The sequence below is a fragment of the Urocampus carinirostris genome, chromosome 8 (genome assembly GCF_059441175.1).
Source record: "Urocampus carinirostris isolate Australia breed hairy pipefish chromosome 8, RoL_Ucar_1.0, whole genome shotgun sequence".
In the NCBI taxonomy this organism is placed as follows: domain Eukaryota; kingdom Metazoa; phylum Chordata; class Actinopteri; order Syngnathiformes; family Syngnathidae; genus Urocampus; species Urocampus carinirostris.
In genome coordinates, this window is record NC_142356.1 from 27,789,093 (window position 1) to 27,808,136 (window position 19,044).

Consider the following 19,044-nt stretch of genomic DNA (forward strand, 5'->3'; position numbering starts at 1 on the left):
ATTTGACCAGGGGCAGGAGGATTTGCAATCCAGAAATAAATATGAAAGCTATTTTTAGCAGCGATGCATAAAATGTATACAGCTAGCCATGGTTCCTCTTTTTCGTAGATCTATGGTTTGCCCTTTAGAGTCAACGAGGGAACAAACCGGACGCTGGTACCAAGAACTAGGCAACTCACATCTGTCTTGCCTCCCAAAAGTAAATATTGCCCAATGGACAGAAATCTCTTGCAATTTGGTGAAGCGTGCGGTGCCTAAAGGGGTTAGATTGCTGTTGTTTCCTGTTGTTTTGGAATCAACTACAGAAATGGAAAGATTTTACCCAAACTAGTGGGTTTTTTTGAACCAAAAAGAAAAAATAAGAAAAAATAAGAATATATATATATATATATATATATATATATATATATATATATATATATATATATATATATATATATATATATATATATATATATATATATATATATATATATATATATATATATATATATATACTGGACTGTCTCAGAAAATTAGAATATTGTGATAAAGTTCTTTATTTTCTGTGATGCAATTAAAAAAACAAAAATGTCATACATTCTGAATTCATTACACATCAACTGAACTATTTCAAGCCTTTTATTATTTGAATATTGCTGATTTTGGCTTACAGCTGAAAAAAACTCAAAAATCCTATCTCAAAATATTAGAATACTTCCTCAGACCAAGTCAAAAAATAATTTTATGACAGCAAAACTAAATCAAACATTTGAAAATGTCCATTGATGCACTCAGTACTTGGTTGGGAATCCTTTTGCACGGATTACTGCATCAATCCGGCGTGGCATGGAGGCAATCAGCCTGTGGCATTGCTGAGGTGTTATTGATGCCCAGGATGCTTCGATAGCGGCCTTCAGCTCATTTGTATTTGTAGGTCTGGTGTCTTTCATCTTCTTCTTAACTATATCCCACAAATTCTCGATGGGGTTCAGGTCAGGGGAATTAGCAGGCCAATCAAGGACAGTGATGCCATGGTCAGTGCACCAGTTACTGGTGGTTTTGGCACTGTGGGCAGGTGCCAGATCATGCTGGAAAATGAAATCCTCATCTCCATAGAGCTTTTCAGCAGATGGAAGCATGTAGTGCTCTAAAATCTCTTGGTACACAGTTGCATTTACTCTGGACTTGATGAAACACAGTGGACCAACACCAGCAGCTGACATGGCTCCCCAAACCATTGCTGACTGTGGGAACTTCACACTGGATTTCAAGCAACTTGGATTTTGCTCCTCTCCAGCCTTTCTCCAGACTCTGGCGCCTTGACTTCCAAATGAAATGAAATGAAATGAAATGATTTGCATTTATATAGCGCTTTTCAAGTCAATGACTTCCCAAAGCGCTTTACAATGTGCTCCACATTTCCCAATAGCGGCCTTGCAGCCATGTAAGGCGCTAACCTGCTTATTGGGGGTATTAAGGGTTCAGTGTCTTACCCAAGGACACTTCGACTTGTAACACGGACGAGCCGGGATTCGAACTGGGATCCCTTGATCCCAAGACGAGCGCGCTACCTCCTGAGCTACTGCAGCATTTCCGGCCACATTTTTCCCTTCCAACAGACTTTTTGTGGACATGCTTTGAAACTGCACTCTGTGAACAGCCTGCTCTTTGAGAAATTTCTTTTTGTGTCTTACCCTCCTGATGGAGGGTATCAATGATGGTCCTCTGGACAGCAGACAGATCAGCAGTCTTCCCCATACTTGTGATTTAGTTTACTGAACCAAGCTGAGTGTTTTTAAGGCTCAGGAAACCCTCGCAAGGTGTTTCGAGTTAATTAGAGGATTCAGGTGATTAGTTGAATAGCCTACTTGTATACTTTTTCATGATATTCTAATATTTTGAGATAGGATTTTTGAGTTTTCTTAAGCTGTAAGCCAAATTCAGCAATATTCAAATAATAAAAGGCTTGAAATAGTTCAGTTGATGTGTAATGAATCCAGAATGTATGACATTTTTGTTTTTTTAATTGCATTACAGAAAATAAAAAACTTTATCACAATATTCTAATTTTCTGAGACAGTCCAGTATATATATATATATATATATATATATATATATATATATATATATATATATATATATATATATATATATATATATATATATATATATATATATATATATATATATATATATATATATATTTTAATCATAATCTCTCATGATGAAATAACAAAAAATTCTTGTTGTAGGGATTTTGATAGATTAGTAACTACATGGGTAGGTCGGTAGATAGATCAGAGGTAGTTTTAAAGAAGGAATTACTTTTCTTCTTTTGCGTGTTTGTTTAACATCCCACATCCAATATTTTATTTGTTGCCCCAAATAATAATAAGTAGTGATTGTATTAGCATGCTAACAGCATGTCAAGCCATCCAGTAAACGTTTTCTCCTTTGTTAGATCTTCTTTCATAATGGAACGTTGCCTTTTTATTGATGCTTTAATTCAAGAGGAACATATAATACACGTTATTAATAAGATATGATAAGACCAGAAACGTTTTTGTTGTTTTTTCAATGCTACAGTTCATACACTGCTTTCTTGCTCTGCCAATACAATAATGAATATGATGTAGGTTCATTCATTCGTAAATCCGACTGTGCCTCATCAGACATGAAACTCACTGCACGTCACTAGTCTAGGCATACAGAAATCTCGCAAGGTAAACCATCAACAATGGTACTAATGAGGGTCAGTGCGCTCGACAGGAGACAACTGGTGCGCAGATGCGACAGCGGATAAGGGGCATTTAATCACCGGCGGCATCCCCGCAGACACGCGCCATTGACTCTGTGACCTCACGCATCATCCGGCGATTAGGCTAATTAATTTAAATACTTGCACGCTCAAACGCTTAGGCTCACAAATTCAAGGTGTTGATGTTGCGCTACAGAAAAATGATATCAATCTAATTTCGGGGGACACGGACAAGGATGCCCTACAGATGTTAAATTTCTGGTTCATGATTAATTATTTTTCATTCCTGTCGTGTGTCTCAATGATTTTGTAAAGGCAGAAAAAAAAAACAATATTCTCATCCAGGAAAAAAAAAAATATATACATTTTCGTTAATGTGTTTAGAGATGTATTGACCTCAAAACAGGTAACTCAAGTTATTTAATACCAAGTAAAAGGAGAAAAAATGATTGAAAAGTGTTTTTAGTCCTAGCCCTTTTTTCTCTACTTTCCAACTTTCTACTTTTTGTAACCTAGTATATTTAAGAAATGAATGGGCTGTAGGGAGGACGTTCAGAGCAGGGTTGATTTTTTTTTTTTATCTGATCCTTGTTTGTACAGTCATCTCCTCTTCTCCTTGCAATTTCAAAATTAATTCAACCCTTCTGTCCTTATTTTGAGTTTGTACTAAGCTATACACTTATCAGAGATAGATCTTATTGATTTATTTCTGTTGTTTTGATTTTTTTACATGACCGTAGTATATATAGACATTGGTTTTGTGTGACCCATTGTAAAATATTTGGCAATAATATTGAACATTTTGTACAACATTCAAAAATTCAAAACAAAGCAACAAAGATGAACTGGATGAAAGGTAGAAGCACTAGTATATCTCATCTCATCTCATTAGCCGTACCGCTTATCCTCATTAGGGTCGCGGGGGGGCTGGAGCCCATCCCAGCCATCTCCAGGCAGTGGGCAGGGGACACCCTGAACTGGTTGCCAACCAATCGTAGGGCACACGGGGACAGACAACTCACTCGCTCATTCACACCTAGGGACAATTTAGACCGGCCAATTTACCTGAAATGCATGTTTTTGGAACGTGGGAGGAAACCGGAGTGCCCGGAGGAAACCCACGCAAGCACGGGGAGAACATACAAACTCCGCACAGGAAGTCTGGAGCTGGATTTGAACCCACGACAGGTTCCCATGACATGAACTGTGCCGCACAAGCGCTAACCACTGCGCCGCCGTGCTGCCCCACACTAGTATATGTCCCCATTAAATACAAATTTGAGCCGAAATTGAAATACACCATAAGTATCATTGTTTGATGTTAATTTCGACAATATTAGTGAATTTGTAAACATATGTATTATTTAATGCCTTACAGTGATAAAAATAAACACTTCTTAAAAGAAATAAATGTTGATTTGAAAAATAAGCAAAAAAACATGAATTATCATATGATTATGCAGTTTTTCTAAATAATTGTAAGTCGTTAAAATGTATTTAAAGGTTGCTAAGGATACATTAAAAAATAATAACTTGTGAAAAGCTGGGCAAAAACCTGAAACTAAAAATGGTTTGGTGTGATCATTTTGAGTCTCCGTAATTTGTATTCCTCCATGTGCTCTGTAGCACGGGTTTTTAGTTACAGTACACAAAACAACAACATTGAGTGGTCAAATGTTACACAATGTCCCTTTAAAAATAAAAACCTGGTTAATGACATTATTTACAGAATAAGAAGTTTCTAACTAGATACTCAGTACTAAAGAAACTACTAACCATATAGATATTAATTATCAGTATTCTTGGTTTTGTATGAACAAGTCGGTTGGTTTTCTAACAAGCTAAAACAAGTTAAACAAACACACACACACGCACACTCACATACGCCGCAATTAAACTTTCACATATGTTCATCTGGGGAACACAATAGTGCTTGGCTGGTGAGTCGTGCTTGGCGTAATTAAAAATTGTTTCCTGTGTTTTCCAGGGAAATGTTTTACCGTGGCACTTTGTGCCACTTTGACACTCGCCGCTCGCTTGCGCTAATCCCTTCCCAGCAGTGTGCAGAGTTCCCGGGGGTCTTTTTATCATCCCACCCGTTCTTGCTGTACCCGTGCGGGTACTGGTGTGTAATTGGTTGTACCACCTCTACCGTGGCCCATGTGAAGGGGTAGGAGATGGGGTTAACGAGGACAATGGGTATTTTTGGATCATATTTAAAGGAACAGACAAGATAAAATGGAAGTAATATGACCGCAAGAAGTAGTTTTATCTATCTTTGCATCATACGTAGTGTAGTCATTCCATGTTGCTGCCATTTTTTTTTCACGTTAACATTCACCCTGATTTGAACCAGGTTAATTTCTTGTTTTGCTACATTGTCCTGGAAGTTACTTGAAAAATGAATTCCCTGGCACCAGTTTTATGTCTGTGTGTGTGTGTGTGTGTGTGTGTTTTAAATCGTAAATAATCATGTTCCCTAAATTGAAAGTATTAGGTTTATTTCAATCTTTTGTAATAAGTGATAAATAATATGGATTCTCCATTTTGGTTCATAAATTGCTGTAATTTGGGATTTTACCATAACCTTATGTTAACCTTTCACTATACTGTGTTTCCATGGAGTTTTTTTTTCAAGAAAAATAACGAACAAAATACTAATTATAGTAATACAAATGATCTGCCAAACTATTTCCTGACGTTCTTTTCTATCCTTTTTATGTTTCCTTTATTTGGTATATTTTATTATTTTTTGCACTGCATATTCAACATATTTGTCAAACAAAAAAGTTATCAAACATACTGTACTGCCTCATGTGTCACGGTTGCCCATTGGCCTCAATTGGCCCCGCCCGTCTTGCGCCAGCTGCGGCTCGTTGCCTGAATGGCTTCCCTTCTATTTAAACTCAGTGCTCTCATTCACTCCTTGTCAGTCCGTCAACGAACCTTTGCACTTGCAAGACTTGTGTTTTGACTCTGACAGTTTCTTGCCCGTGTATCCAGTATCCGATATCGTTCTCGTCTGTCACCTCCTGCCCGGAATCTTGCTCCAGTCTCCAGAATCCGATATTGATCCCGCCCGTCTCGTCCTGTCCGGTATCTTGCTCCAGTGTCCGGTGTCGACCCCGCCTGTTTCGTCCTCTCCGGTATCCAGTATCGATTCCGTCTGTCTCCTCCTGTCCGGTATCTTGCTCCAGTCTCCAGTATCCGATATCAATCTCCTCAGTCTCCTCCTGGCCGGTATCATGCTCCAGTTTCCAGTATCAGATATCAATCCCGCCTGTCTCGTTCTGTCCGGTATCTTGCTCCAGTCTCCAGTCTGCGGTATCGATCTGGTTTGTCTTGTCCTGTCCAGTACCTTGCTCCTGTATCCGGTATCGATCCCAACTGTCCTGTCCAGTATCTACCCGTGTGTCCTGTATCAACCCCATCTGTTCTGTCCGGCCTCGATCTCGTCTGCCTCTGACTTCTGTGTTTCACTTCTTCCGCCTAGAGATCACTGCTTCCCTGGTGTTCACGCACATGAGTGACCCATTCCCGTAGAATAAAATTTGTGTGAAAACATTATGCATCTGGGTCCCCCTCCTGTTCGGGTTCTGACATCATGAGCATATAGTTAGTTTATAAAAAGAGAAAAAAATGGTAATCTATTGATGTGGATGAATCCTACAATTACTCAGCTCATCATTTGAAAAAAACAATGATACTGAGCAATGAAATTATTTTTGCGAAGATAAAAGTGGGCAATTTCCTGCCGCACACTAGACAAGTTCTCACAGCATACTAGTGTACCTTGGAACACTGGTTGAAAAACACTGTGTTAGACTGTCCTTTGTAACACTTCCTCTTTCTGGAATACCTTAAATACTTCAACCAAGAGGGTGCAGTCTTCCTGCAGTTACTCTCAGTGCAACGTGGACAGCAATGTAGATTAAACCACCGCAGTAGTTACCCTAACGGTCTATTTAATAATTGGTGTCATGACCCAGATTGGACCAAAAATGATACAGTAAAATGATTCAGGAATGAGAATGACTTTGTATTTTAAAGCAGCTTTTCTCGATACTTTCTTCAGCATATCCTAGTGATCGGCGATTCAACCAAAATATAGTGACAAAAATCAGAAATGTCAGGGTAACAATACAGTTGTAGCAGCTAAAGCGATCCAGGGAAGTTTTAGTTTTAGTAACCAAAGACCTATGTGAATTTACAGGCAAAGCTTCAAGACACTTTTTGGGCGTCAGTATTTCTTTTTTATTTTCCAATGTTCTTTTAAGGTTTTGTTTTATTGTCTATGTCTTCCATGCAAAGAATACAAAATAAAAGGAAAAGGAGAAGGCAATCAAGAGCTTCGGCTTTAGCTTACTTACTTTTGGAGACTTGTATTTTATTATTGTATTGCACAACTGTCTTTTGTACAAATAGTTTGTTTCCTTTTGTTAATCATTGATTGATGTGTTTCGTGTGTGCTGCACCTAAATGAAAAGCTACAAACACAAACGAGATTACAAAATATTAAAATAAATCTTATAAAGTCACACAGTTTACTCAGTATACTGATTTCAGTTATTGTCTAAGTTTACTTTAAAAACTGGTCAAAATTGAAAATCCAGTAAAACATTTTTGGGTTCCATTGGGTGATAGTTTTTGCTCATATTAAGTTTTTTTAATCATTTGTTTTAAAAAAAAAACAGGTTAAAATAAAGTAAACTTTAAATACAGGTTAAAATGTGGCAAACTCTCAAATGACAGCAAAATAAATCACCAACACTTTTAACATATGTTACCTCCTGAGTCACGACACTCACAGATGAAAGAAAACTGTTTATTGTAAATTTAAGCAACATGGTAATTGAAAAGGTGGAAAAAACAACATGTTAAAACCGGTGCCAGGAATTACTTTACAAATGTTTTCCATAAACAGTACGCCATGACATTTCTTGATGGGAAAAAAAGTGTATTTCGGCTCGCAAAACCTCGGAAAACACTGGTTTACGGCACTACCTGGCAAGGTTTTATCTTTTCTCCTTTTGCGTCTAATCGTGACAAAATTGCCAATCAAACTTATTTAACTCATTAAACATTTCCCTTTCGCATCGTATTTCTTTGGATGTTGTATGTGATATGATGGCCAGAGGTAGCAATCATTTTGACAGTTATGTGAGCAAATACCTGCAGCCCGCCAAAGTTCAACGGCCATTATGCTAATTCGCTAATCAATTTTAGTAAGGTGATTTGTCATCATTATACCCGCCTGAAGCAATGGACTTGTAAAACAATTGTGACATTTCTTTAACTTAACATTCTCTTCATTTAATGACACTGTTGAATAAAACATGAACGTTTTAATTAATTTGAAAGACAGCAACACGTTGGTTTCATTGTTACGCTGCTCCACCGCAGCTACCGCAGGATTCATTAAGTGAGCGGTACAAAGAATGCTGGGTAATAAACTCACGTCATTATGATATGAGCTGAACTCTATTGTTAAGGCGTCATTGTTGGCCACCCAGCAGGAGCCGGCCGGCATCGACAAAATAAAGAAAATACGATTAAAGGAAATTGCTGAATTGGTAAATGTAATAGAATTTTCCTCTTATAAAACCCTCAGAATCATTCATTACCAAACAGCTTTGTAGTTTAAATTTGGTTCCAATAAGATAAAACATGCACGAGAAAATGAGTATGCAAAACATGGCGATCTGCCCCACTGCAGCAATTTCAAACCTAGCCTGCATACTTTTTGTTTCTTTTCTGTGATGGCTTCTTAAACATATTTAATGGGTATACTCAAGGTGGACAACCCTACAAAAAGTCATGTTTTATTTTTTTTAATGGAACCGGACGTTGTGTCAAGTTTTACAATTGCAGAGTCAATCAATTTGTTTGTATTTTTATGACCGTCATAGTTTGCTTACTTGTTTCTCCCACTCTCTTGGATTAAAAACGAGTGTTTAAAATCAGGTCCAAAAATAGCCTAAAGTGGCTATGTGGATACTTCTGCTTTTCTTCAGATCTTCATGTGGGTTTTCTGGCAACAAGGATAGGCTTGGTCTCAAATTGTATTATTAGTAGTTAAACGGGGCGGCAGTAGCTCAGCACTCATCCTGGGATCAAAAGGTTGCAGGTTAGATTCCCGCATTGTCTGTATTATATGTCGAAGTGTCCTGGGGCAAGACACCGAATCCCTAATGCCGCCAATGAGATGATGCTGCTATCGGTATGTGAGTGTAAGTGAAGCAAATTGTAAAGTGCTTCGGGAGGTATTTGTTGTCTTGAAAAGTGCTATATAAATGCAGCCTATCAAACTGGTGTAATTTTTTCCATCCAAAAATGTAAAACGTGCATGTTGTCAATGATCACTTGTTACGGTCAACCTTTTTTCTGTTGCGTTTTCAGTAGAAGTAAATGGAAGGAGACCAAGTGGAAGGCCGTGATTGACGTGGAAGGATGGTGTCATGAGTGCACTGCAGGAAAGAGGTCTAAATATAGTGGAAGCTAGAGCTCTTGGTGTTGATAGAAATGAGTGGAGAGGTGTTGTAAAAGGATAGTGGGATTTTTAGACGTGTTCTAAGGGATGGGCAGGGCACCTGTGTGATGCGGCAGGGGTAAACCAGTGAAAGCTGCTGTTGAACAGAAGAGTGGGTTGTGTCACCCTGACCCGAGTGACATGGCCGCTGTCTTGTGTCCCGTTTCATCTGGAGCAACGAAAACATGACCGACTTGGGGGCCGAGGTGCTTAACTTGTTTGGGTGTTTGGGCATTTGGGTTGGCCATGGTCCAAACATTTTTGTGTGTGTTTTTTGCTACTTTTTCCCTCTTTTATTGTCTTTGTTTTTGTGTATGTTTGTCTTTCTGTCACCCCTCTCGAGGGATATGGCCAAGGCCAGGATAGATAGATAGATAGATAGTTTTTAATATATTTATTTATAATAGGGATGCCAACAAGGCTGTTCTTTGGTTAAATTTTCAAACAAGATGGTCTTTTCCAGTATTTACTCTTCGACCCATCACAACTAAGTTCAATGATCTGTCCCATCGACTTAAAAAAAAACACAACCAAATAAATCATAGACAAAGGGAAAAAATATGTGGAATCTTAAGTTAACTATTGGGAACTAGGTTTCAAATTAGACTTGGTGATGTGGCGTTTTACTTTTACGATTAGTATAGGAATTGCTTTTATGTTTATTGATAACAGCGTAGTGAACATTGCTTACAACGAGATCACACCCGGCACTCCAGGAAAAAATACAAAAATACTTAAAAGAGAAAAATAAGGTAAAAGAAACTGTCAGAATGAATAGGCAAACATCTTGTCAAGGTAGTGCTTGGAGTCTGTATGTTTTTGTAATCACTGTACAAGAATATATCAAATCAAAAGAAAAACAAACAGTTTGGAATTATATATGTATTTATTTTGAAAATACAGTATAGTTAACTATACAGACATAAATATACGCTTTGTTTTTTTCTTTTACTTTTAACAGCCTTTAAATGGTGGCTGTCCAAACTGTGGTACAGGACCTGTTTGCAGCCCACCAACCATGTTTGAGTAGACTGCAGTATATAATAAAAATGTCATTTGAACCCTAAAAATGTGTTTTACAAAAAATGATTTTTCAATATCAAATAAGGATTTTTGTTAATAAAATGTAACATTTTTTTAAAATTCAAAACCAATCTACGTGTAAGTTATTTGGGTTTCGTCATGTTTACAAACATAAGACAAAAAAAGTAAATTTTGGTGTGTTGGGAAGCAACTGTAAGAAATAAAACAAAGGATCAAAGTAGTACTTGTCTTCTTGATTTGGTTTCAGAATTTGGCCCATGCACTTGTGACACCTCTGTTTTTATTCTTCTAATTCTATTGTTTGAATGTCTTAAAAACACGCTGAACGGTTCTGTGGTGTATGGTTTGTTGAAATGTGGGGGAAAAAATAAAACAATTGGACCAAGCAAGGTGTTGGTTCCGATAGAAAATTGGATTCACATGCTTATAGTCGTCGGCGGCCAGGAGATGCAGTGCCCAATTTGAGCGTCGGACGACATTAGTTACCCCACAAAAGCAGACCTCACAGAAGTAAATGGTTATCAATTTAGTTAGGAGTGCCTTGACACAAAACCTAGCTAAAGACACTTGTGTAGGCTTGTACAATCTGCATAAATGTTCACGAAATCTGTTTAGCTGTTTGGGAGCCTATAAATCACAAACAAAAACACACAAACACAAACACGCACTCACACACACACACACAAACACGCACACACAAACACAAACACGGATGCACAGGCAAATTTTTAAAGTAGCTATCCATTTTATTAGAATAGACAAATTTAGTTGGATGTACAGTAATCCCTCGGTTATCGCGGTTAATGGAGACCAAAACCACCCGCGAAAAGTGAAAATCCGCGAAGTAGCGACGCCCCTTAAAAATGCTTTAAATTTAAATGTTTTTAATCATTTTATTTCTTTTAATTATTTTATTTTATTATTATTATTATTTTTTAGACCCGCGAAGCTCTGAACCCGCGAACGTGGAACCACGAAGTAGCGAGGTCCTACTGTAATGACCGGAATAGATAGCTTTATATTTGATAGATTGATTAGATAGAAAGATTTGTATAGTTGTTTGTAGACTCAACTACATAAAAAAGAGCCTCGGAAGTCAACTTTTAAGCAATGGGACAAAATATTTCAGACAAGAGTGCCTTCCTAAAATAGGTGTCTGGTTTAAGCAAGATGCATCATTCATTTTGGGCATATTCCTTTTCTAAGTTACCCTGCCATGACGATGAAAAAGTCCAGCCGGTTCCAGGTGTCACCAAGGTAACAACGTCGGCCAAAGATCCCAAGCGCCACCATCTTGATGACCATCTCCAAGGCGAAGAAGATGTAGATGAACGCATCGAAGGCCTGCCAGGTCACAAAGGAACAAACATTTGATCGTCATGACTCTGCTGTTGCCTCGTGTCGATCCAATCAGACACTAAAGAGTACGACCCCACAACCCACTTCCATCCAGGCTCTAAATGTAGCAGAAAATCATTTGCTGCTACGCTAATCAGATAAGCTCCCTACATGGACCCCGGCCGCACTCCCTCCAGTCGCCGCTTTAATCAAATTTATAATTAAAAGAAGAACAAACCCAAAGAAATCAAACACGCGCTCAGGCTAATGCATGTTATTGCTTCTGTCAGCGCGAAATGCGAGATTAGCTGGTGCAGCTGTTGTTGTCGGCGTTGGATTACAATTTGCAGATTCTCGCAGCCGGCTTTCGTTTTGATGCAGCTTAAGTAGCGAAACAAAAATGGAACAAAACTTCTGAGTCAGCGCTCGCCTTTGAAAGATTTCAGATGCTCCTCGCTAAGGGGCCGGTCACACAGCCGTTTGCGGCTGAATCACGGCTAAAATTTTGCGTTTTTTTTTTTGCCCGTGGTTGCCCGCGATGGAAAATGCGCAAAATTGGCCAACCCGCTGTTCATCGGTGGTATGCCCGCAAAACAGACGCCGGCGACTGTTCCGCTTCCTCATCGCGTCATTTCTGCGTCATTTTCTCCTGTGGACCACGGTTATAAAAGCTCCCGAGCCGGTGTTGTGCCCAAATCCGACTCCTACGCAACACCCACACCGCCCCACCCCCTCGCGTGACTTTTTCATCCACGTTAACAAACGCATTTTGAAGAATACGATCGCACTTTATTGTTTAAATAAACACGTTATATAGACTAGGATATCCCAATTGTTATAATTAGCTCGCTTTATAGTTTTAATAAGCATTTTATATAGAATACGATCGCTTTCGTTGGAAGCGCAGCAGAATGCGCGTTCACGCGAGGGGGGGAGGATTTACCGTTAGATTACATTCACAATAAAAACAAAGACGGAATGGTTTAAGTTGAATTACATTTCCAACAAATGCAAGACGAAGTGGTTTTGGTTATATATTCGCCATTACATTCCCTTAAAGTGTTAAGGGTTATTGGTTTATCTTCTTTATCCAATATTCATTATCGATCAATTCATAATACGCTACAAAGCTTAGGAGCCAGGATTCTTACTCTCAGCCAAAAGGCCAAGCTAAGGTCCTAGCATCAAAGCCTTGCTGCGACCATTGCGAATGCACCGAAAGATTTATTCGAAATGAAGAGAAACTACGCTGACAGGGATCCATGTTCACCCCCTTGACGTCACGAGCACAACTGACGTGTGCTCGGCATTCGCGCTGTTTATACGCGGAGAAAGGCGTTTGACTGTCACACGCGTAACACGCTAATTTCACGTAATAACACCGCGATACAGGCGCAGAACATGCTATTACCATGCTCCACCCACGATTACCCGCTGAAATTTCCCGTCCTACCCATGTGTAAGCACGCCCTGGCCGCGGCCAGAGCACGTCGTTCCGCGTCATTTCCGCGTCATTTCCTCGTGTTGACCACGTGTGCGGCACGCGGTTTAACACGTGCTCAAACTTTTGAGCAGCTCAAAAGTTTTGAGCGCGGCCAACCACGTGAAAATTTCCGACCGCGAGTAAACCACTGCTCTATCCCGTCTATATGGCGGTCTCAAAACGTCCAACAGCGCCCAACAGCATCTGCTTCACGGACAAAAATTTCTGGCCGTGGTTCAGCCTCAATACGCTCGTGAAAGACTGTGTACCCGCGCTCTGAAGAATTGAGCAGCGCCAAACAGTTTCGCGCTGCCACCCGCGCGCAAATTTCCGACCTCGTGTTAAGCACCGCTGTATCTCGTCTTAATGGCGATCTCAATGCGTCCAATAGCGTCCGCCTCAAAGGCAGAAATATCTGGCCGTGATTCAGCCGCAAATGTCTGTGTGACCGGCCCCTAATGCTAACTCACGCAACCTTGGCATTGTTGATACTACATTTGTGTGTGTTTTGCGTTACACACGATATGTGCAGGCTTCCCGCTGTCGTATTTGTGATACGCACAATGATTGTAATACTCTACGTATTTATTTTACCATTTAAAAATTGCACATTAGCACGAAAGAAAGTTGGAAGAACAGTTAATACCAGCAATAAAAACTTTCATTTGTTCATTGTTTTTTTATTAATTCTAAGATTTATTAAACCTGTTACGGCTTCGAGAAAATATATATATTTTTTTTAAATATGGGATTTTCCTCTCCAAAAATTGCATTAAATTGTGAGATTCATTCTTTGAAGGTTATGTTCAAGTAGAGCAGTGTTTTTTGTAAAAAAATGTCTTTAGACAAGGGTTCCGCAACCTTTGTTAAGCTGAGAGCTACCTTTTGTTCCTAATTAGCATGAAGGGAACTCAGTTTGACACCTATTTCTAAAATAACATTAAAAACATTAAGAAAGATAACATATGTTTTATGTAATTCGTTTGTAAGGCTTTACTGGACAGTTGTTCTTGAAAATAAAGTTTTCAAAAATACTTTTTAAGGGGTTTACAATTTTTAGATATTCATTGTTTTATTGACAGCAATATTTAGTTTTAAACTTTAATTTCAAATGGAAAATTATTTCTTTATAACAGTACTTTCCATATTTTGCTATGTTCCAATCTTTTTTTCATGTTTTCAGTTTTCCTGATATTCATTTTTTGCTAATACTTATCTCCAACTTTACGTGAAGATTAAATTAAACCCCAATTAATTTATGATGTATTTGTAATCTTTTATTTTTTTCCTCACTAAACCATGAAAGTCACTGTAATATTTGACTACTGCACGTTGCTGTATTGTGTAGTGCAGGGGTCACCAACTTTAGGTTCCTGACCACTGAGCTAAAGTCTCTTTTTTGACACACTCAGATATTGGTGGAATACTGTATTAAATCATGGGCTGTATGTTTGATATGACAAATCTAACTGAGGCGAGGTTCACAAAGCAGGGAGATCAGATTTTTTTCCATGGACGTGAGTTGTATCTGATCTGTTAAAGTCCATCTGAATTGCACATATCCTCTTTTTTCACACCGGACAAATGCCACTTCCATTTTTGGTCTGAAATACGATACATATCCGATCTTTTGGAATGTGACTACTGTGTTAACGGTCAAGACGCATCCATGCAACCTTCACATCATTTATAGTCGGTAAATATCACTTTTCTGTCTTCAACCAGGTAGAAGAAAGCGGGAAAAAATAAAAACAATTGTGGAAAAAAACTTGTGTCATTAAATCACACATTATTGGAAGATGATCACTTGTTTATTTTGTGAGCAAACAACGCATAGCGGATTCACAACATGTCCCACAAGTTCATTCATAAAGCAGAAGTATCTTCCAATAGATGTTAACATAATTTAATTTAAGTCCCACCACACATAGCGTACTCAATCGGGGAAAGCAAGGCTTTGGATTTAGTCATTTTTGAGGAAACATAGCTCCGCTGTTAATATCCATGAGTTCTTCCGCAGACATAGGTAAATTGTGAGTGACATGACATGTGGCACGTTCACATTACAAGATGAAGTCGCGTACAAGTTGCATTTAGTTGGTAATGTGAACGATCTCACAAAATCATGGTATTTCTCCCCCCAAAAAAGAATTAGGCATTAAGCTCTGCAGTAGCCTTAATTAGTGTACTGTCTCAAAAATTGATTTACAGGATACAGGAGGAATGATGCCAAAAGAGTTACCTAAAATTCCACAAAATGTGTTGACTTGGAACCGATTCGATTCTTGCCTACGTGGCTATTGATAGCTTTCCACTGTCGTCCGTCTGCTTTCGCGCACTCGGCAGCATCGGCCATCAAGCCGATGCTATTCATCGGCGAGTTTTTCCGAGAGGAGCCCATCGATCTAGGCCGCCGCTGCTCACTGAAGTCACGCTGATATCGAACCTGAGGGGGGTTTGGGGGAACTCTTCTTTATGGATACTAGCGGGAGGAATTCTATTAGCTCCGACTACACGGCCTCCCCCTAGAGAGGCCAATCAATCGTTCGCATGTGTGCGCCGTGTTGTGCATGTGTGCGCGAGCTAAGAGGCTTGAGATGTATCCTGCACACAACACCCACTGGTGCACCTTTGACACGGGTGTGAGGAGGAGGGGGGGTCTTGACAGCACCACATGCTAAGCTGGTGAGTCACGGCCGGGAACTTTCAGTAGGCCTCGATAAGAACGAAAACTGCACGGAGAAACGGAATACGTGGAGTACTCCAGGCACCTAATGGACCTTCAATCATATTTTGGACCCCCAGAAAACTCACCATGTGGAATTTATATCAAGAATGAAATAAAAAATGCTTTTTTTTGTCTTATTTTCAGACCTTATTTTACAAGTCAGCCCAAAATTTTAAAATGCACCTTACAATCCAGTGCAACTTATATCCGGAAAAGAATAGAAATGCATACTGGTGTATAATCATAGTTATGCAATTATTACTCTACCGTCACAGTTGTACAATTATTATTGCATTGTCTTGTATGGGCAACTATTGAACAGTTGATATTTATCGTTGGCCGCAATTCCATAAGCAAATTGACAATGGTAGTTGAACCCGGTTAGCGACAATACGAGCGCCAAATTCTAATGAACAATACACTAGGGACATTGATAATGTTGGAAAAGGCAACAGGTCTTATTTCATTATCACCCTATTTTTGGGGGCGGTACCAGGTACATATGTCATAAAAATGAGAAAACAGGAAGTGAAATATCTGTATACAATTATGTTTTACTTTTCCTTAAGTTTGTGGTGTAAGTGACAAACATTGTTGAATATGTGTGGCCATGTGTTTATGTCTTCCAGGACTACCAAATTACTTCCCACAATGTATTTCTCTTTATTCAGTTCAGAATATTGTTTACTTCGTAAACAATACTATATTTCAGTGACCCCCCAACCTATTTTCTACCACGTACCAAATTGATGTTTGACAATATTCTCACTGCCTGGCCGAATAATAACATCAGCAATGTGGTTTTGGACTAAAAAACAGTGTGATGATGACGTTAACCTAATGCCTTTCCGTGTTTTGTCTGTATCCTTAGTAGTCCAATGGATAAGATCCAGTGTTCTACCTGCCGGGATCCGGGTTGGATTCCCGTTGGCCATCTCCCAATTGTTGCAAGTGTAATCACTAATATATTTCAACTGATCAATCAATGCACAAATATGGTACTTATTTATTATTAGTGCAACCTTAGCCATGACTGCAGTTTTAATTCTGTGCATCTTATAATCCCGTGTGTCTTAAAATGAAAAAAAATAAAAATAACAAAATACTAGCCTCGGCCTTTTAGTGCGGATATTACAGTACATTGAAAGAAATTATCTTACCGACAGGATCTGGCACCGGTCGGAGGAGCAGTCGATGTTCTGGCAGGGTTGGTACATTCCCAGTGTGACGCAGTTCAACAGGATGACCATCATGCTCACTCGCTCAAACCACGTGAGAACAAACAGCTGGTTAAGGGCAACTTCAACAATTCTCAACAAGAAACACAACTTGAGTTCCTCAGGGCTCTGCCCTAAGACCCCTGTTGTACTGATGCAATTTTCATGTTTTACAGGCGCAAATTTAACACACAACGGGCGATCGTCTTGTGTCGCTTCGCTTTTCTAGAAATTATTTATTTGGTTATTATATTTGAGAATACTGTATGTATGAGGAACATGCTATCTGCTTACCACAGAAATTGTAAAAACTAAAATGGTTTTCAGGTATGAAGATCCAGAAAAAATTCCTTGAGTTAACTGTATTATCGTTACTAATGCTGTGCAAAAGACGCAGGTGTAATATGCATTTTAGCTGATTGAACGCTATTTTAACTGATTCAAAACTCTAAAGATAAATATACTCAATTCATATTGCAGCTGCACTTTTTGTTGACGTCTTGCAAATAATATTGTAAAAAATATTGCACAAAATGGATGTTGAAAACTCCTTTAACTAGCTCCCTGGTGTTCCTATTTTCATGTCACAAGCTTCTGCATACACGTACATGTGTACGAGCATGTCTTTCCACGTAGACTAGTTTCGACTGTCGCAATGTGGGCGGTGGCTTGGCAATTTTCACCTTGTCGTGCTTCTAGCATAGGAAATGAATTGAGCGTTGGCGATGTCGCCTTCCTTTGAGTCGAGCCTATTATGAGAAAATAACCTTTTTATTATAAACTTGTAAACTTGATGATTTTAGATGACTGTATGATCGGTTAATAGATGATCTCATCTGGCAGACATTCCCACAGCATTATTTTTCTTTCCTTATTGTGTGTGCATTGTTTAATGTATTTTTTTTAATTTTATTTTAAAATCATCTTCAAAATCAGTAGTCTCACATGTGTTCAAAAGTGATCCTGTGGGACAGCCCATCAATTCCGGATAAATTTCAAAATCATCTTCAAAATGAGAACCAATCCCAATAAAGTAAATTTAAAAAACTCTAACGTATTATAATTCATTTATTTTTTTCATCACCGATGCTATTATTATTACTATTGTTGTTCTTATTATTATGAATAGCCCAAAACATAAATTGTTTTCATTCCTAACATTGCTTTGCTAATTTAACTTGATGTTCACATATGTCTTAGGTAAAATGAAAAAGAAAAAAAATTGGGAGATTAGGGGTTTTTACATTGCATTAAATAGTTTAACTTTTTGTATGTTATGTAACTTTTTAATATGTTATGTATAAATATCTGTGGAATAGCTTTTGTTTGCATTGGGACTTTCAGAATCTTTTTTTATAATAAGGTTCCTCATCCATCTATCCCTCAAGTGGCATCATCTATTCTGTTTTATTTCAGATGCAGTAAAAATGTCCTTCTTTCATTTCAATACATTTTTTTAATCCCTTAATAGTTTTACCACTATCAGTATTGTCATACGTTGATTACCGTTGCTGAGATCTGGCTCATCTCTAAAATGTGGGTTACGCTTTACACCAAAAAACAACAGCGGCCAGATGATGAAGGTGTTGTATCTGACTCAGATCAGGGGACCTCTCCTGCTATTGGTGACAATTAAAAAGCAGTACTATCTGTTTTATGTGGTAGAGCAAACTCTATACTTGCCCAATACATTCCACACGTCGTGGTGCCCCTGCGATCCAGGTGGTTAAGGGATTTGTGAACCATGAGCTATGAACTATGCGTATGCACGTATAACATCAAAAAATACATTGACCAAGTTTTCAAATAGCTTAATCCCCCCCCAAAAAATCAGAACTCTATAAAGATATTGATACTCTCTGAGAGTACAGTGTTTTTTTTTCTTAGAGTACTGTCTCAACACTAAGAAAAAAAAATATGTTAATGATTGAAGTCTGGATTCATAGTGTTTAATGGCTTCGCATC

The 19,044-nt window shown here is 38.5% G+C and overlaps 1 protein-coding gene across 1 annotated transcript in view; it reads right to left on the reverse strand.

The window, feature by feature from the left end:
- Window positions 1-17,112, reverse strand: part of cacna1ib (calcium voltage-gated channel subunit alpha1 Ib) — a 142,158-nt gene extending 125,046 nt beyond the window's left edge. Inside the window, exons 1-3 of the mRNA XM_088342921.1 lie at window positions 17,023-17,112; window positions 15,428-15,580; window positions 11,524-11,657 (exon numbers count right to left, since the gene is read on the reverse strand). Coding sequence (XP_088199047.1) covers window positions 11,524-11,657; window positions 15,428-15,580; window positions 17,023-17,112 — 377 coding nt within the window. The remainder of the gene's footprint in view (window positions 1-11,523; window positions 11,658-15,427; window positions 15,581-17,022) is intronic.
- Between the last annotated feature and the right edge of the window lie 1,932 nt (window positions 17,113-19,044).